This window comes from Macaca thibetana, chromosome 15 (genome assembly GCF_024542745.1).
Source record: "Macaca thibetana thibetana isolate TM-01 chromosome 15, ASM2454274v1, whole genome shotgun sequence".
In the NCBI taxonomy this organism is placed as follows: domain Eukaryota; kingdom Metazoa; phylum Chordata; class Mammalia; order Primates; family Cercopithecidae; genus Macaca; species Macaca thibetana.
In genome coordinates this window covers 40,865,679-40,885,224 of record NC_065592.1, presented here as the reverse complement: position 1 = coordinate 40,885,224, position 19,546 = coordinate 40,865,679, and the positions used below count along the sequence as shown (strand labels likewise).

The 19,546-nt window shown below is 44.6% G+C and overlaps 1 protein-coding gene across 1 annotated transcript in view; it reads left to right on the top strand.

Annotated features, from left to right (window-relative positions):
* Positions 1 to 19,293, top strand: part of COL15A1 (collagen type XV alpha 1 chain) — a 127,072-nt gene extending 107,779 nt beyond the window's left edge. The window contains 12 exon segments of the mRNA XM_050762069.1: positions 766 to 811; positions 2,956 to 3,036; positions 3,498 to 3,547; positions 3,658 to 3,768; positions 4,657 to 4,801; positions 8,272 to 8,336; positions 10,343 to 10,471; positions 10,603 to 10,662; positions 11,408 to 11,467; positions 15,375 to 15,560; positions 17,050 to 17,165; positions 18,168 to 19,293. Of these exon segments, the coding sequence (XP_050618026.1) occupies positions 766 to 811; positions 2,956 to 3,036; positions 3,498 to 3,547; positions 3,658 to 3,768; positions 4,657 to 4,801; positions 8,272 to 8,336; positions 10,343 to 10,471; positions 10,603 to 10,662; positions 11,408 to 11,467; positions 15,375 to 15,560; positions 17,050 to 17,165; positions 18,168 to 18,381 (1,263 nt within the window). The 3' untranslated portion in view covers positions 18,382 to 19,293.
* The last annotated feature ends 253 nt before the right edge of the window (positions 19,294 to 19,546 follow it).

Genomic DNA, 19,546 nt, shown 5'->3' with positions numbered 1-19,546 from the left:
TTTTAATGGAATATTTCCTCCCCACTCCCATCTTTTCTTGGTGGCCCCTGAGCAGCTTGTGACCCTCCACCCTAAGCATAGAAGGATTTTGGCACCAGACGGATGACTTTGATTCCACACATCAGCTGGGAAGCAGCCGGGTTACAAGTGGCCTTGTCTTAACAGAGAAGGAAATGCAGGAATCTGGGGAAAACTGGGAAGGAATATTATCCAGAACAGCTTGGACTCTAGACCCCTGGAACCTAATGAGGAGTCCAGAATAGCCACTCCCAATCTAATGATAACCCCCTTTGCTAATTACCTGCTCATGACGCTCATCTTTGATTAGGTGCAATAGCAAAGCTAATGGCTGACCCAGCTTCACGGCTGGGCCTGTCACTTGCTCGGATGCTTGATCTCATATATGAATCAATCCCAAGTGATAAGAAAGGAAGACAAGAATGCTTATAGTTGGCCAAACCAACACTGCCACAATTTGTTGTCTTAAAGCTTTGGGCTTCCCTACGACTGAGTTTTTTGGCCAGTAGGTCTCAGCTCTGTCTCCCCAGCCCAACTACATCATAGGTCTCCCAGCTGAAAGCCTGGGATGTCTGTGCATTGAGAACTGCTGGGGATTCAGGGCTTTGGGGGACTCCAGAGCCAAAGGAAGGCCTGGCTCCGAGGCATTGCCTCTTTTGTCACATGCCTCCGGGACAGTGGCTGCCTGTGTCTGCAAACACCACGGCAGAACTTGCAGTGCCTGACCTGGACTTCCTCTCTTTCCAGGTTGATACTGCTCATCCCGGGAGTCCAGAGCTCATCACCTTTCACGGTATACACTCCCTTCTTCATCATTTGTTTCTCTGGGCCATCTCCTTGAGGAAGGTGGTTTTTCTTTGCCCAGTGCTGGGCACAGACTAGGTGGTCAGGAAGGTCTAACTGGATGCTGTAGGGTTGGAGGTGGCAGCTGAGCCAAGGCTGTGGGGCTGTGCACCTCTCTTTGGTTTGGTCACACATGTGTCTATTCTGCTTATCTTAGCTGAGCCTCCTAGTTGGCAACAAGCACTCTGTTCTTTCAATTATTCATTTATTCGTAAAACATTCACTGATGCCTGTTCCTTACTTGGTATGATCCACACTGGGCTGAGAGAGATTCCAAGAGCCTGGGAAGCACTGTTCCTGCCTCTCAGGCTCTTGGAACCTGATAAGTCAAACTATTTTAAAAACAATTAAGTGCAGTATACCAAGAGCTGATCAGGGAAGGGCCGTGGGAGTTCAGGAGACCCTTGCCTCAGTGTCCATGCAACTTTGTAAGCATCTTCTGGGAGCTTGTTAGAAATGCAGGACTTCAGGCCCCACCCTAGACCTGCTGAATCAGAACCCGTGTTTTAACCATCTCCCAGGTGAGGCGTGTGCACAGCAAAGTGTGAGAAATGCTGGCTCAGAGGGTTTCATTAGTAAATGTCAGCATGTTCATAGCCACATGCAAGGAGCTTTGCTTTGGCACATCAGAGAGGGACAGGCCAGGGGACGGGGCCTGAAGGTGAGCAGTCACTCTGGTGCCCCTGTCCCACACACCCTGTCATGCCACTTGGGGCTTAAATAGGGGAAGATCTTTTTTCTTCAATATTCACCTTCAGCTTGGCTGCGTCACCCCAGCCCACCAGGTGGTGGTCTCCCTGATGTTATCTGACCCCATGGTTTTTCTGTCACTTCTGCTTACCAAGCCCAGCCTGTTTCTAAAATCTATGCTTAGATTCAGTTCAAGGCACCCCTTTCCCCTGGTGCAAGTTGGACTTTAGGGAGCAGGGGATGGAGCCAGATTTGTTTTCTCAGATCTCCAACTGTTTCTCTTCCCTGTGAGCCTCCCCTGGAAGGAGGAGGAGGGAACAGATCTTTCTGGATGTGACAGCTCCTAGTGGGCAATCATCCTGCTTACTGTGTGCAGCCACTATTGCTCCAGTCGGTACTTGTGCACTTGCTGTCTGCTCTTCTGATCACTGCTGTCTGTGGGCTCAGTGTGGGTGAGGGAGGCCCCATGGGCCCCACTGCCCAGGTCATGGGTCTCACACAGCATTCCCAGGGTTGGAGAGGCCTTGATAGATGTAGTTGCCGCTCCCTACTGACCCCCTGCTGACACCATCATGACTGTGATGCTCATATTCCCTCCCCTTCATTGAGAAAGCCTGAGCCCCTACCCTCATCTACACTTTGTGGCCCCATCTCTAGGCTCAAGAGCATTGGCGGGTTGATCTGCCACACCTCTTGGGAATGAGGAATTCAAAGACCTAGCGTCCACGCTACCCATCAAGGTGGAGAAAGGGAACCACTTCCCTTCCCAAGCAGTGATCTCCCAAAAGGCTTTCTTCCATGCCCCCTCCCATATAAAGAGTTGAGGGGAAAGGTAGGGATGGAATGCCAGTTCTGCAGAAAAGGTGTTTCTCACTAGTCCTGTGGGGATGTACAACACTGCATGGTGGGCATTCTCACAACTTTGTAAGTAGAAAACTTAGCGCCCTTGGTTGTCCTGTGCGGGCACTCTTGGGAGAACCCTTTCCTTCCCTCACACCCCCATGCTGCACAGGCCTAGATGAGATGAGTCTGGAAGATTGACATGGTGCTGAGCCTCTGTCTTCATTTGTGGCACTGTCCAAGCCAGGGTTAGCTGCAGGCTCTGCTGCACTCCTGGAATGCGCTGCTGGAACCTCAGTGAGAGCACATATTTCATCTTGCCTTGCGTTACTGTGAGCTGTGTCTGTCTCCCAGTAGACCGAGCTTTTCAAGGTTGAGAATGTGTCTGAAGCATCTACCTGTGCCCTCTTTATGATTTTACACTTGCTGATTTCTCAGGAGGGCCTTGTTTGAGTGGACTTTGCTAAATGAGCTCGGTTTGAAAAACTGTCTCAGAAAGGTTTTATGTGGAATGAAGGTGATTTTCGATTTTTTTTTTTTTAACATGTATGTGTTTTGTTGCAGGTGTTAAAGGAGAGAAAGGATCCTGGGGCCTTCCTGGCTCAAAGGGAGAAAAAGGCGACCAGGGAGCCCAGGGACCACCAGGTATTCCAGCTCCTGTTCTCAATCTTGCCTTTGATTTTTTGCTCCTGAGAACAAATGCAACTGAGAAATGTGACCTAGCCAGAGGGTAAGACTAATGACATTCCACCCTGACCACAGGCTCCACTGGTTTCTAGTGAGACCCAAGCATGGGCCTGGTGTATCCAATATGGAACATTGTTAAGAGAGACCAGAAAATCCAATCATTCATCTTTTATATGCAAAACAAGGTCCAAAGAGGGCCAGGGACCTACCTGGGATCCCACAGTGTCTGGATTGATGGGCCCACAGTAGCACCTGTTTTTGCTTGCAAGCAGACTCTGTTAGCTTGCAAGCAGACTCTGTTAGCCAACCCAGTGCAGGGTCATGTCCACTAAGACGTAACTGTAGTTGCCAACTTAGAGACTTTTATTTTAAATTTCTTAAATTACAATCGTGAATTTTACGAAGCATTTCTTTTTCAGGTCCTCCACTTGATCTAGCTTACCTGAGACACTTTCTGAACAACTTGAAGGTGAGTGTTTCTCTACCAATATTTGGAGTGTGTTTTTCATGTTTTGGTTTATGTCAGAGACTGAGTTCATCCCACTCTTACGGAAATATTCCTATGTTCTCTGCTTCCAGGGGGAGAATGGAGACAAGGGGTTCAAAGGTGAAAAAGGAGAAAAAGGAGACATTAACGACGGCTTCCTTATGTCTGGGCCTCCAGGCCTGCCCGGAAATCCAGGCCTGGCTGTGAGTAGAGACCCCTGCAAGTCATTTTCCCCAAGGCCTTACAGCTTTCCCGGAAGCTCCCAATGGGACTAAGCAGTTAGGGCTAGTCATTGTACTGTAAGCTGGAGGCAGAGCTTGGGGATCAGCCAGCTCTTTCCCCATCCTTGTTGATTGATGGGGAGGTTGGCTGAGGTCCCTGGAGAGAAGGTAGCTGGCCAAGGCCACATGAAGGTAGGTAACTTCTAGGCCATTAGTCACACTGCCTTATTCATGAAATGTGTGGAAAATTTACTCCACACAAAGAATGATTAATGGTGAATGCATCAGATAACAGAAGCAGAATGGAAGGTAAGGGAGACATTTTTAGAGGAGCTATTTGATTCTTCTGAAATTTTATCAGAGGAGCTCCTAGAGAGGTGTGGTTTTCCTAGGATGAGAGGTTTTTCCAGGTGAAAGGAGAGAAAGTCAAGCTGTGCCCCCGACAAGAATATGACCAGATCATTGACCTTTGGTCCCAGAGCTCACCGTGAGGGTAGAACCAGCAAAGCCAGAGATCAGAGTTCTGCCTCTAGCTGTGCCTCTAATTTGCTTCATGATCTTGGGCAAGTCCTTTCACTTCTCTGGGCTTCAGTTTCTCCATCTGTGAAATGCAAAGGCTGGACTACATGATCTCCAAGGTCCCTTCTGCCTCCAGGGCTCTCTGGGGTTCTCTGTAGAGTTATTCAACATAATGACTGGGCTGCCATCTTGGAGGCCTTACCCCACCTTGAATTGTGCCCAGGATTGAGGATAGTAATAACAATAGCTGGTGTTTATTGATTTCTTTTAAATATTCTCATAAAAGGACTAGATGGGACTTCTAGTGATGAATGATTCTTCCTCTCTGTTACTGTGTGCTTGCCTTGACAGGGCCAGAAAGGGGAGACAGTCGTTGGGCCCCAAGGACCCCCAGGTGCTCCTGGTCTGCCTGGGCCACCTGGCTTTGGAAGACCTGGTGATCCTGGGCCACCGGGACCCCCAGGGCCACCAGGACCTCCGGCTATCCTGGGAGCAGGTTAGTGCTGGAAGCAGTGCCCTTGTTCACGCCGTCCCTACCATTGTGCTCAAGTTCACCTCATCTGGGTGGCTTGTCACAGCTGCACTGCCTAACACAGGGCTTTCCTGGATACAGCCTTCTTTCCTTTTTTTAAGATTGAGATATAATTTGCACATCATAAAGTTCACCCACTTATAGTGTCTAATCCAGTAGTTTTTAATATATTCACAAAGTTATGCAGTCATTACCACTGTCTAATTCTAGACCATTTTCATCACACCAAAAAGAAATTTTGTACCGATTAGCAGTTGTACCTTTTCTCTCTTTCCCTCTCCTCTACCAGATCTGGGCAACCATGAATCTACTTCTGCCTCTGGATTTGCCTATTCTGGACATTTCACATAAATGGAATCATATAATATATGGCTCTTTGAGTCTGACTTCTTTCACTTAACACAGTGTTTTCAAGGTTCACCCACGTTGCAGCACGGATCAGCAGTTCATTCCTTACTGTGGCCAAATAATATTGCATTGTATAGGATATACATTTTGTTTATTCATTCATCTGTTCATGGACATTTGGGTTGTTTCTACTTTTTGGCTATTATGAATAACGCTGCTATGAACTTCCAGGTACAGGTTTTTATGTGAACATGTTTTCCGTTCTCTTCGGTATATACGTAGGAGAAATTGCTGGGTCATATGGTAACTCTATGTTTAACTTTTTGGGAACTGCCAGACTGTTTTCAGAAGGAGTCACAACATTTCGCATTCCCACCAGCAGTGGCAGTGTATGAGGGGGTTCCAATTTGTCCTCCCGTATTATGGTATCCTCATTGTATCTTTTTGATTATAGCCATCCTACGGGGTATGAAGTGATATCTGTGGTTTTGGTTTGCATTTCCCTAATGACTGATGATATTGAGCGTCTTTTCACGTGTGAGTGGAAACTTCCTGGCTGCTTTGTCAATGCCTTAGGTGCCTCAGAACCTGCCTTAATGACCAGCAGTGACTGGAACTCTATTTAAAAAGCTATTCATCCCTTAGAGCCTCACCTCCTCAAATGCAAAATGGGCGAAATTAAAGAAAATCTCTATGTACTAAGCATGTATCAGATGCCAGGCATTTTGCTAATCACTTTACTATGGTATTTTATTGAAACCTCACAGCAGCCCTTTAAAAAAAGCATTAACATCCCCATTTTACAGGTAAGGAAAGTGAGGCCCAGAGACATTTAGGAACTTTTCCAAGGTCACACAGCTAATAAATGACACCAACAGGATTCAGACCCAGAGCAGTGTAGCTCCAAAGCCTGTGTTATTTCTACTATGTCTGTTGTAGGAGACAATAATAGCAGCAATAATAGCATGAAGGCATACTTTTTTGTTGTTCGGCTTGGCAGGAGCCAGGTATGGTGGAAGCATACAGAGCCCTTGGCATAAGGGGAGCCTTACACAGGAGGTGACTTTGGGGCTGGAGCTTTGACTTAGCCTTGGATCATTTGGCTGCAAGTGATAGAAACCTAACTCAAAGTAGCTCAAGCAAAGGGGAAATGTACTGGGTGTGAAGGAGGGAATGAACAATCAACTTGTGGGAGAGGTAGATAAGCAGCTGGACCTCAGGAACAGCCAGAGCCAGGGACTCAACCCCTGCAAGGATTTTCTGGCCATCTCTTGTCTCCGCTTCTCTCTGCATGCAATTTCATACTTCCTCACCACAAACCACATCCTCTGCACAGCGGGAAATATGGTTACTGACAACTTACAGCTTCCACTGTCAGCTAGAAATCTTCAACTTCTTTTACTATTTTAGTTTGAAAAGTCCTGGGATGGGGAAGTCCTAGAGAAGGGTCCTGATGGGCCTGACTTGGGCAAGGTACCCAATCTTGGACCCTATGACCAGTCAGTCAGATTACATGAGAACATGGTAGCTCTTTCTGGAACCAAATGGTTGTAGAGGTGAAGGGAAGGTCCCAAGAGAAGGAGATGAGGACATTGGTCCTACAAAGGAAGAAGGTGCTGAGTGAGTGGAACCATAGGTGCCCACACAGCCATGAGGGAGGAGTAGGACTGCAGGAGGTGGAGGCATATTACAGGGTGAGTGCAAGGTGGAGAAAATCTGTTGTCCACGGCAACACTACATTAGGGCTCCTGGGATGCCTTGCTGCATTGAGCAAGGATTGCTTCTCACATAATGTATAGCAATTCAGTTTACAAAACACTTTCATGGCCATTATCCCATTTAATCTTCACAGCAACCCTGGGAGGAAGATAAAACAGGTATTATTATAAAATTCATCTCACGGATGAAGACACTGAAGCTCCACAGAGGTGAAGGGACTTACTCGAGGTCACAAATTCTATTAAGAGGCATGGCTGGGATCCAAATCCGAGCCCACTGGCCCTCTATCCACTAGACATTTGCCACCTATGTGTGGATGTTCAAGTCCTATGTTGGAACTGAACATGTGCTTGCAACGACCTGAAGAATTGTATAATTTTACTGGGACTTGTAAAAACACCCTTAATTCTGCCAAGAGCTTGGCACATTTGAAGGAGGTGTCGGCAGTAGGGTGAGCAGAAGATGAGAGAGGTAGAAGAACAGCCAAAGGAATAGTTGTAATAATACTACTTTATGTTAGCCTAAAGTAAGGGCTTTTCAGTTGAGGAATCATAGACTCCTAGAGAGTCCAAGGATATACCTCCAGGATTTGTCATCCCAGTAATTTTTTTTTTTTTTTTTTTGTAGAATTGTTGTGTGCATTTTTCTGGGAAAGAGGGCAATAACCTTGATCTGATTTTTAAGGGCACTGTGACTCTTCAAAAGCTAAGAGCCCTTGGTCAAATGAATGCTGTACAGGTACAATTTGCAAAGCACTCAGTTCTCACCACAGCCCAGGGAAGAAGAAATGCCTATTTTACATTTTGCATAAGAGGAAAAAGCTTCAGAGAGCTTGCTGTTTCCTCGAGATCACACAGCTAGGAATGGACAAACTAAGGACTTGAGTCCATGTCTCTGGCCTCAAGGCCAGGGTTGCTGTCACTGCACCACCCTGGTCTCCTCCCACTCCCTAGAGCCTTCTCTTCCTCTTTCTGAGCCTACTTCCTCTGTTCAGTGTCACATGCTTGTCTCTTGGGTGAAGTAAGTTGTATGAGTCAGGATATTTTTGAATGCAAGTGACAAAATATTCAACTTAAACTGGCTTTTATAAAACAACCACAAAAGGAATTCATTCACTTTTGAAATGGAAAAGCACTAGCCATGGCTTCATCCAGGGTAACAATGAAGATTCCAGCTTTTCCCTGAACCAGTCAATGTGGCCTAAGTCATACGTTGCAGGCAGAGCACCCAAGATACAGGTGGAAGTTGGGATGCTTTGTGGCACTGTGAATGGGGTTGAACACACTTTTCTCTGGGAATCAGATGATACCTCAGACATTTTTCACAGGGTGGTTTTTGTATAACTTCTCTTTTCTGTTTTGTCTTAGCTGTGGCCCTTCCAGGTCCCCCTGGCCCTCCAGGACAGCCAGGGCTTCCAGGATCCAGAAACCTGGTCAGTATTATTATCAATGTGTCATCACCATTCCATTTGGGGTGGATTTACTTAAAACTCTGGCTACAATCTCCTGTGTCTGACATCACTTTGGAATCAGGCCTTCATGACAGTAGGTTTGGTGCAATTCCATAAATAGTAGAAGGGATTTATTATCTATTTGGATGACTTATTAAGTAAAAAGACATGAAAAACAAAATCATTTATATGTAAGTTCCACCATTCGAATCCTTAATTGACTAAGTTATAACAAGAACCAATCATATTATTTATTTATTTATTTATTTATTTATTTATTTGCGGGATGAGGGGTGGACAGGGTCTCCCTCTGTCACCCAAGCTGGAGTGCAATGCTGAGATCACAGCTAACTGTAGCCTCAACCTCCCTGAGCTCAGGTAATCCTCTCACCTTAGCCTCCAGAGTAGCTGGGACTACAGATGCACACTACCACACCTGGCTAATTTTTGTTTTTGTTTTTGTAGAGACGGTTTTTGTCACGTTGCCCAGGCTGGTCTTGAACTCGTGGGCTCAAGTGATTCTCCCATCTTGGCCTCCTAAAGTGCTGGGATTACAGACACGAGCCACCATGCCTGGCTACCAATCACAGTATTTCAAAAAGCGTAAACACTGCTCGGGTGCAGTGACTCCCTCCTGTAATCCCAGCGCTTTGAGAGGCTGAGGCAGGAGGATCGCTCGAGTCTAGGAGTTCAAGACTAGCCTGGGCAACATAGTGAGATCCTGCCTCTACAGAAAAATGTAAAAATTAGCTGGGTGTGGTGGTGCATACCTGTAGTCCCAGCTACTTGAGAGGCTAAGGTGGGAGGATCACTTGAGCCTGGGAAGTCGAGACTCCAGTGAACCATGACTGTACCACTGCACTCCAGCCTGGGTGAAAAATCAAGACCCCATCTCTAGAAAAAAAAGAAAAAACAAAACAACAAAAGCCCAAGAACATAAACAATGTTACAGCAGATCCTTGAGCTGGTCAGATTTAGTTGCATAATTCAGTCTTCCCCATTCTGCCAAAGAACATCTCTGGCACATTCGTTACTCTGCAGTTCATTGGAACAAGACATAGCACTCCAAGATTATTGTAATTCACAGAAAAATGGACAAATACTTCACAAGGATGTCAGGAGTCCTAAGAATGTTCTTTGATCTTTGCTGGATATTAGTTGCAAAATTTGGCTGCCAAAAGAAAGAACTGTCCTGCATATGATGGAATTTTGATATTTAGTTCCCTTGGGGGATATCTAAGTCATTTTGATGCACAAAGCCATTATCTTCAAGGCTAGGTGAAAATTAATATTTTATCATCTTTCTCAGTTACAATGAAAAATAAAAACTCTCTTGGCTGATGTTTCTTTGAGATTTGATGCTATTCAATAGATTTTTGTAGCTTCTATATGTGCTTCTAGATATGCCAAATGGCTGTCTAATCTTTGGCACTTTTCTAGGCAGAGAAATTACAGACCTCCATTTTATATCATGCATTTAATGTAACTACCAGGCTAGACAAAAAAGATTTAAGACCTTAAGTATAGTTGCTCACTTGCTTGCCTTTCTTATTCCAAATGAAAAATTTGAAACTCTTCAAGGACTAGCATGAAGTAACACCATTTAACCATGTTAGTGCCACCAAGTAGCTTGAAAAAATAGAAGTGGCAAAACTTACCAATGCTTTTGCTAATGCCCAAACCAAAACAAAGATAACTCCATTGACAATTTGTAAATGTGTTTATACTCACAGAATATTATCGTTTTTGTTTTAATTCATTTATTATAGGTTAGATTTATGTTTCAAAGTATACATGTTTTTGTTTTATCAAGAAGAATGCCCTTTGGTTATTAATGAAGGTGTATATCTCTATCTGGCATGTTAACAAGTCTTTTTATTGAGTATCTGGAGATAGCTCCTAGTTGACTTTACAGAAAGGCCGGGTTATCAGATGGTGCCATTGCTCTAATGATAATGGCAGTGTTTGGAATTTAAATGATCCGACAGGTCACAGCATTCAGCAACATGGATGACATGCTGCAGAAAGCGCATTTGGTTATAGAAGGAACATTCATCTACCTGAGGGACAGCACTGAGTTTTTCATTCGCGTTAGAGATGGCTGGAAAAAATTACAGGTAATTTCTAAACTCCCTTTAACACACTGCCTTCAAATACCCTCTAAAAATAATAATCTACTCCCATAAATGCCATTTTTTCTAGAAGTTTGTAATTGATCTTTCATTTCAATGTACTGTTTTTCTTAAAGCTAGGAGAACTGATCCCCATTCCTGCCGACAGCCCTCCACCCCCTGCGCTTTCCAGCAACGTGAGTAGTTACCCTGTTGCACTGCTCATGCATTCATTTATCAGTATTTCCTGAGTCCTGCTTGGTATCTAGCACCAAGCTCTCTAAACTCTGGAGAGTCAGCTGTGCACAGTTTAGTATCTGGAGAAGTCCTAGAAATTAATGGATGCTAACAGAAGGTTCCCACAATGGAGTGGAGGAATAACTAGATCCAGAGGCTGGAGACCTGCTGGCCCCATGTAATAGCCAAATCCTCTTCTGCAGAGGGCTTCCTCTCTCTTGGCCTCAGTTTGTTCATCTGTGGAGTCATTGGTTGGTATAAGCAATCTAGAAGATTCCTTTAATTTTTGGCACCGTCTGCCTTATAAGAACATGGGCAACTGGCATTGTCCATCTTTTAGCCCTAGAGCAATGCTTTGAGGTGGGTACTATCATCCCCATTTTGCAGATGATGAAACTGAGGCTCTGAAGAGGTAGCTTTCTCTATTAAGTGAAAGAGTTGGCGATTAGACATGGGTTTATCAAAAAGAATGCCCTTCCTTGATTCAGTGCTCTTTTTAAAAGTCTTGAGAACATTTTCTCCCTTTCTGAAGATGATTTCTTCAGCAGGTCATGAAACTCTTTACAGTTAAGAGTCACAGTTACAGACAATGGCAAACTATTTAAAGCATCTTCTCAAGAAACATTGCACTCGCACCTCAGTACATGCTGAAGAACAGATTGAATGCATATTCAGAACTGTTTCTTTTCCTCCTTTTCATAACAGCCACATCAGCTTCTGCCTCCACCAAACCCCATTTCAAGTACCAATTACGAGAAGCCTGCTGTAAGTACAATTTATACATTTAATCTTCTACTACTGAGTGTGTATCTACTAGGTGCTAGGTCTCATGCTTAGTACACAGTTCCTACCATCATGATGCTTATAGACTAGTGAGAGAGGCAAACAAAAAAACAGAGAAGTACAATACAGTGTGGTAACTTGTTTGGGCAAGCCAAACACAGGGTGCTGGGGGTATGAGGAAGGGCAGAGAAGTCTGCCTGGAGGAGGTTACCTCCAAACTAAGACCCAAAGGACAGCTGAGGTCAGGGGTGAGCCAGGTGGAAGAAAGAGGCAAAGGGAAGATGAAACAGAGGGAGGCAAGGGGAAGGGCTGTACATTCCTGTAATTGCTAGTATTAAATTACAGGCAAAAAAGTAGAGTTCAAGGCAGAAAAGGGAGATGTTTAGTCTGCGGAAGTCAGCAAAAGCAAGGGCTAGATTTCAAGGGCCTGCCCGCAAGTCAAGCCAAAGAATTTGACCATTTTCTGTGGGCAATGGGGAGCTACAGAAGGGTTTAAAGCAAGAAACAGGTATGATAAGACTGGTGTTTCAGAAATTACCTTGGTTACAGTGTGCAGATTAATCAGAAGGGACAGGAGCAGGGGTCCAAAGGCCAGTTAGGTGGCTCCTGTGTTACCGGAACTAGAATCACAGCAGTAAGCACATAGACTAGTAGGCAATTTGAGAGACATGAAGGAAGTAGGAGTGACTAATGGGGTCATTGACTGAATATGGCACATTAAGGATGAGAGAGGTCAAGAATGATGCCCAGGTTTCTGCTTGGATGATTGAGTGGTGACAGTTTCCTTTCCAGGGATTGTTTCATTGCTGGGATTAGAAACTCTCTCTCTATTCCTTTGCTAGGTTAAGTAAAGATCTTGTTTAACTCAGCATAGAAACCTCATGGAAGGCTGGGCGTGGTGGCTCATGCCTGTAATCCCAGCACTTTGGGAGGCCAAGGCGGGTGGATCACAAGGTCAGGAGATCGAGACCATCCTGGCTAACACGGTGAAACCCCGACTCTACTAAAAATACAAAAAAATTAGCCGGGCGTGGTGGCAGGCGCCTGTAGTCCCAGCTACTCGGGAGGCTGAGGCAGGAGAATGGCATGAATCCAGGAGAGGGAGCTTGCAGTGAGCCGAGATCACGCCACTGCACTGGAGCCTGGGTGACAGAGCAAGACTCCATCTCAAAAAAAAAAAAAAAAGAAGAAACCTCATGGAACTCCATCACAGGAAGAACAGCCAGGCCTGGGACTCTTGTCTCTACTAGTCTGCTTTGCTATCTCTACAGACCACCTTCTGAAAGGGTCGTTCTTCCTCCCAACCTCACCCCAGCACACATACATAGGTGACATGAGCTTGCACACAGCTTTGGGTTACCCTGGCACTGATTCTTGCCCCAACTCTGTGTGATCTTATAGCTGCTGACCCCAGTACTACTGACTCAGTTCAGAGTCTTGGAAGAGATAGTTTATATGGTCTGTCTTGGGTCAATTGCCCACTCCCAGCCCAATCAGGAGTTATCAGGAGAATGAGGTTGAAGGTCTAAGGCCATTTCTTGTAGCAAGGATTGTGGGGGCACTTTCTAACAACAGAGGTGAGCATTTCCTATCGTGCTGCCATTGACCAAGGAGGAACTAGTTTGGAGCGTGGTGAGTCTGAGGTGCCTGGAGGAAACCTGAGTGGAGACTACCAAGAGAGAATAGGTTCTGAAGGTCTGAAACCCCACAGTGGAATCATGGCTGGAGATGAGCCGTCTCATTATTGTGGGGCTGGTTGGATTCCCAAAAGAGAATCTGCGTAGTCAGAAGGGATCCGACTATGAGGAGCAAAACTGAAAAGGACCTGATGGGAGAAATATGAGAAGGAAACTGAGAAGCCATAGCCAGAGAGGAAGAAAGCAAGCCAAGCAAGGTAGTAGCCAACAGTGTCAAAGGCTGCCAGGAAATTCAGAAGAAGAACCAAAAGGTGTCCTTCAAATTTAGAAACTAGAGCAAAGCATTTAGTAGCCAAAAAGACTCTAGTTGGTTGAAGAGTCAGTGGGAAGTGAAGGAAGAGAGATGTGAGTATCAGTAACCCTTCAAAAAGCCCCAAAGTTAGGGTAGTAGCTAAAGGATTTTTTAAATGGTATTTTATAAATTCAGAACTAATACGTATTCATTGCAGAAGATGTTAACAATGCATGAAAAGAATGGAGAAGAAAATAGTAACACACCTACAATTTTATTAAAACTACAACCATCCACAAAATAATAATTTAAACATTTTGAGTGTTGTAACATTACTGTCTTAATAAAAGTACACTATAAAAATGTTGTTTTATAAAAATGTTCCAACAATTAAAGAAATACAAACATGAGAACACAAAAACCCCCAATCCTGTCATTCAGAAACAACTGTAATTTCAGACATTTCTCTGTGTCTCTCTAAAGGAGAATAGGGCTTGGTGGAATTAGAGGTGTGGCAAGGAAACCCCTGCCTATGCCTTTCTTAGGTGGCCCCTGGCATTGGGGAAGCCTCATTCCATCAATCACAGGCCTGTGATTGTGGTGGGTGGGTAGCATGCTAAAGCTCCCTCTTATCCTAATGCTGGGAATGTAGAGCATAAAATGCTAGCCACCGGGACGCCTGCTGGGGAAGTCTTGGCTCAGTGCAGGGCAGGAAGGAGATGGGGATGGGATGTGATGCTGCTTGACCTGGACCTCCATCCAGCATGGTGGTCAAGACAGAACCAGGATGAATAAAAAGAGAGAGACTGGAGCAGGTGGCAGCCTTGGGGTCTGTCCTCTGCGGGAACGAAAGGGGTGGTGAATGGAGAAAAATCCAGAGACGTGCAAGGGCTGCTTGGGGCAGTCTGGACACTCACTGTAGCTCATGGCCAGTTGTGGCCAACTGGCTGGAAGCTGGAGAAGCAGAAAACCACCATGGCAATCCTGGTCACTGGGACACAGAGAGGCTTTGTTTAGATCTGAGAGGCAGGGTAGAAACCAGGAGAGAAACACTGGCCGCCTCCTGCCCCACCGCTTGAGCCTCATTTCGTGTCCTTTGGCTTAAGATATTTAAAAATATTTTCCTTTTTGGTAACTTGGACCCAGGTCCTACACCAGCCTTCCAGCTCTAAGTTGATGAGATCAAAGTTGCCCCCGAGATGAGACTGATGGGAGGCAGGGAGATGAGTGTTCCTTGACATGGAATGCATTTCAGAGGGTATGCTAGAAAGGCTGAGAGCGAGGACAGTAGTAGGAGGCTGGGTTTTGGGAGACAAAGTGTGGGAGAAATAGACTGTGGATTGGTTTTTATTTGGGCTGCTGACCAAGATAGCAGGGATGTGAGACTGGAATTACTATAAGACCCCTAGTTTCCAGAACGGCCTATCTCAGCAGTCTTAGTCATAGGTGCCATGTCCTTCTTTCAGTGGCTTTCCCCCAGACCCCTCCTGTGATTAGCCCCAGGCTTATCCAGGAGATGGAAGAAAGGGCAGCAGGCAGATAGCTGGGAGAAGCTCTGGGATCCAGGGCCAAAGCCAGCTTAAAACCCCTGCACAGACCCAGAGGTCTCAAACTTATGGCCTGCAGGTGGATTCAGATCCCTGAAGTGCTTTATTTGGTCCAAGCAATATTTTGTTCTGTTTTTGTTTGTTTGTTTTTGTTTTCACCTAAGGAAGATATTTCTACCACTTAGAGCTGTTCAGAGAGCTGAAACAGGCTGCTTGGGAGACCATAGCTCTCCTTTCCTGGAGATGGTCAGGCAGAGACTGTAATTCCAATGTCAGGGAGGGATTGAATAAAATGACCTTCAACGTGCCCTCCAGCCTAAGAAGTCTGGAATCTTTGCAGGAATGTGAGATGGTTCTGAGGACTGGAGTTTGCCTTTGATTCTGACTGCTCTCTTTTGTCTCACATTTTTCAGCTGCATTTGGCTGCTCTGAACATGCCATTTTCTGGGGACATTCGAGCTGATTTTCAGTGCTTCAAGCAGGCCAGAGCTGCAGGACTGTTGTCCACCTACCGAGCATTCTTATCTTCCCATTTGCAAGATCTGTCCACCATTGTGAGGAAAGCAGAGAGATACAGCCTTCCCATAGTGAACCTCAAGGTAAAAATAAATATGGTTCCCATTGCCTTCTGCATGCATTGGTTGCCACAGGGGCTGGAGGCACTTTTCATTCCTGACATCAACAGAAGACTGTTGACTTAAGTCCGTTCTCTGCCTGACTGGCTATGTCACTTTGGGCGGGTTCTTTGCCTTCCCTGAACCTCAGTTTTCTTTATGCTTGTGTGACCCTTGGAGCATACAAGAGAAAGAATGATAACTTCTTTAGGTGATACAGGGTTTTCTTGTTTGTTTACAAAGTACCTCATTATCTTAATAGGTACTTCTAACAAACATGAGAATTATTCATTTTTTAGTTTGTCAGATGAGAAAACTGAGGCTCAGAAGAAGAAAACAGTTTGCTTAAAATCACTGCAAACTAGAGCACTTTGTCCTGAACCCTGGTTTGGTGTTCTCTGAGCATTTAAGCAGATATTTCTCTGCCCCATTTGTGGGTAAGACAGGGCCTGTGGGGTCCCTCGATTATTCACAGAAATAGCAGACTCCTTCAACAACGAGAAAGCTCGTTGCCACTCACACACACCCTGGAGAAGCTCTGGGTCCTGATGACTGTTTCTTAAAGGTACTTCAAGACCCTTTAATCTCTGCAACCCCAGTACTCCAATTTGAAACCTTGAGGCTAGCAAGTTCCATCCTAACCCCATACCCAGAACTTCCCACCTCCTCTCCCAGAATTCTGTTCCAGCACCTTCACCCACTGAAATTATTTTTATTCTTGGATCTCTCTACAAGGGATCAGGCTCTTTCAGGGAAAGGACTAAGAAGTTCATCTTCATCTCACCCACAGTGTAGACTCACCCACAGCGTAGACTGGCACAAGATCTGCCACAAATTTGAAGCTTAGTACATATGTGTAATATTTTCAAAATAACAATAATAAAATAAAGACGTAAAACACACTTTTGATGGGAAGGAGTCTTGTACACACATGTAATGAGAGAAATTGCCTCAAGACATAAGACAGTAAAAGCAAAAGGGTTCATGAATGGATTATAAAATCAAACCACAAACATTTCTTGAGTTTTCACTCTGTCCATGCTCTAGGATTGGGGATGGAGACTCTAGTGTGAGGGAGCATCTGGGCCTTGAAGAGTGAGTAAAAATAGGCCAGGTGTGGTGGTGCATGCCTGTAATCCCAGCACTTTGGGAGGCCGAGGTGGGTGGATCACTTGAGGTCAGAAGTTCGAGACCAGCCTAACCAACATGAAGAAACCCCACCTCTACTAAAAATACAAAATTAGCTGGGTGTAGTGGTGCATGCCTGTAATCCCAGCTACTCAGGAGGCTGAGGTAGGAGAATTGCTTGAACCTGGGAGGCGGAGATTGCAGTGAGCCAAGATCCCGCCATTGCACTCTAGCCTGGCTGGATGACAAAACCGAAACTGTCTCTAAAAAAAAAAAAAAAGTAAAAATCTAATTCATTTGTAGGCTGATGGTATAATTATTCTATTGTGGTATTTTTTCTCTATAGGGCCAAGTACTTTTTAATAATTGGGACTCAATTTTTTCTGGCCATGGAGGTCAGTTCAATATGCATATTCCAATATACTCCTTTGATGGTCGAGACGTAATGACAGATCCTTCATGGTAAGTGAGGCTGGAAGTTCTCAGATATGGTGTGATAGACAGTTTTAGGGGGCATGCTAACAATGGGATGCCTTTATCAGCTGCTTCTCTAGGATATTGCCAACATAAAGCCACAGTGAGGCAACTGAGGGCCTCAGAGAAAGCCTTGTCCTTGGAGTCGGAAGACCCAGATCCAGTAACTCAATATGGAATCCTGGGCAAGACATTTCCACTCTCTGAACCTCAGCTGCCTTACCTGTCAAATGGGCAAGATAACCATGTCTATGTCATAGCATTGTGAGAATAAAATGAATATATATGAAAACATGTAGCACACAGTGGGCACATCACAAGTGGTAAGCAATGCAACTCCTGGTGATCTTGTAACTCTACACTGTGATTTGCACTCTAAATCTTGAGAAGTATGTGTGTTTTTCAGAATAGAACAACTCAGCAAACCTCTCCTCAGTGCCTAGTCTATACTAGACCTGAGGCCAGGCCTGGAAGGCACAGTAATAAACCTACACGGCTCCTACTTTTACAGGGCTCACAGTCTACAGAGGAAATAGATACAGACTAACTGTGACTCTAGACAGAATATTATAATTGTAAGTGGAGAAACAGGTACCATAGGATATACAGGAAATGTGTGTTTTCATTTTTACTTAGGGGTGAGAATTAGAGATGGCTTCCTGCAAGAGGAAGTTATTTATTGGCCTTTGAAAGAGGAGAAGGAGTCACTGGTCTGAAAAGGAAAGAGAAGCCCTCCAGACTAAGGGACCCCATGAGCAAAGGTTTATATTCACAAAAGAAGAGGGTGTGATTTGAAAACAACTGCAACCTGGGTATGGCTGGAATCCAGTGTGTTAAGAAAGCTAGCAAGGGCAATGAGGATAGAGAGGTGATCTGGCATCAGGGTTAAGGAGTTTAACTTGATTCACTAAACTTATGCCAATTTGCTTACCAAAAAATACCACAAAGAAGTGTCATTTTGAAAAATAACACGACAAAATTACTTTTTAGGCCCCAGAAGGTCATTTGGCATGGCTCCAGCCCCCATGGTGTCCGCCTTGTGGATAACTACTGTGAAGCGTGGCGAACCACGGACACGGCGGTCACGGGACTTGCCTCCCCGCTGAGCACGGGGAAGATTCTGGACCAGAAAGCATACAGCTGTGCTAATCGGCTAATTGTTCTGTGTATCGAAAACAGTTTCATGACAGACGCTAGGAAGTAATGGCCTTCCAATGATTCTTAAAGTTTTCAATGTTTTCTTATGTGAAGAGTTGACACTGAGATCTAAAATGTTTAATTGTTGTAAATATTATAGGTTTTTTTTTTTTTTTTTTTTACTACACATTCGTTACAACAGCAACCAAAGAAAACATACCTCAATACACTCAAAACTGAAGACATAGAGGACTCAGATCAAAGACAAAATCTGATCCATATATTGGTGCTAGATTCTGCGGGAAACCCAGCAGTGTGAACGCATCCCAACATAGGTTAAGAGCAAGTTGAAAACAAAGGCCATGGCATTGTGCCACTGCATCCTTCAGACACTTATATCCTCCTTTTAAACCATTGTTGTTGAGTGTAAGATGTCCTTCATGTTTTCTTACAAAGTCAGTGTTTAGAAAGGTTATGCTTTCTAAGTTATATACAGATCAAATGCTTTTTTCTTTCACATACATCCATCATTTGCAACTGCCATTCGTACACAGAAACAGGACTGCTTAAATGATCCTATTTGTATTTTCTGATGCTATCAGACTTTAATGTTTTTTTCCCAAAAATATTATTGCCATCATGCTTTAGGAATTTTATATTTTTACACAATCATATTTTAGTATGTTGTCTGTTTATGTAACTGACTTGCTGGAAAAGTTGAAACTCCAAATTATCTGAAACTAGAAAAGAAATAGCACATAATTACTACCTTCCCCTTGGCTGCTGTCCTCCCCAACCCCCACCCCACAATTTTATGACTTCCATTTGGCAATTCTTGAATTATAACTGCGACTGAAACAAACAGGTTCATAGAGATGAATTTTCTGAGAAACATATATCTACATGTTGTATACTTGGATTTTTTTTTTTTTTTCCATGTAAGTGAACATAAAAACATCTTTTCCGGGTGCTTTCTTCATTTGACTTTTTCCTGCTAGTTCCTTTATTCTCCATCGCTGATGTGGAAGCGGACCTGGGGTGGGTTTGCTAATCCTGCCACTGGTGCTGCCCCCGGGCGATGATCAGAGAACTGAAAGGTTTTCCCATCATGCTCATCTGCCCTGGCTGTTGTCTCCCACCTAGTAGGGCCAGTGTAGGTTGTGTAGAGCCTCAGAGTGGGAAACAGGATGAGCTGTGATTCTGCCGCCGTCTCAGGGCATGACTTTGGGCAA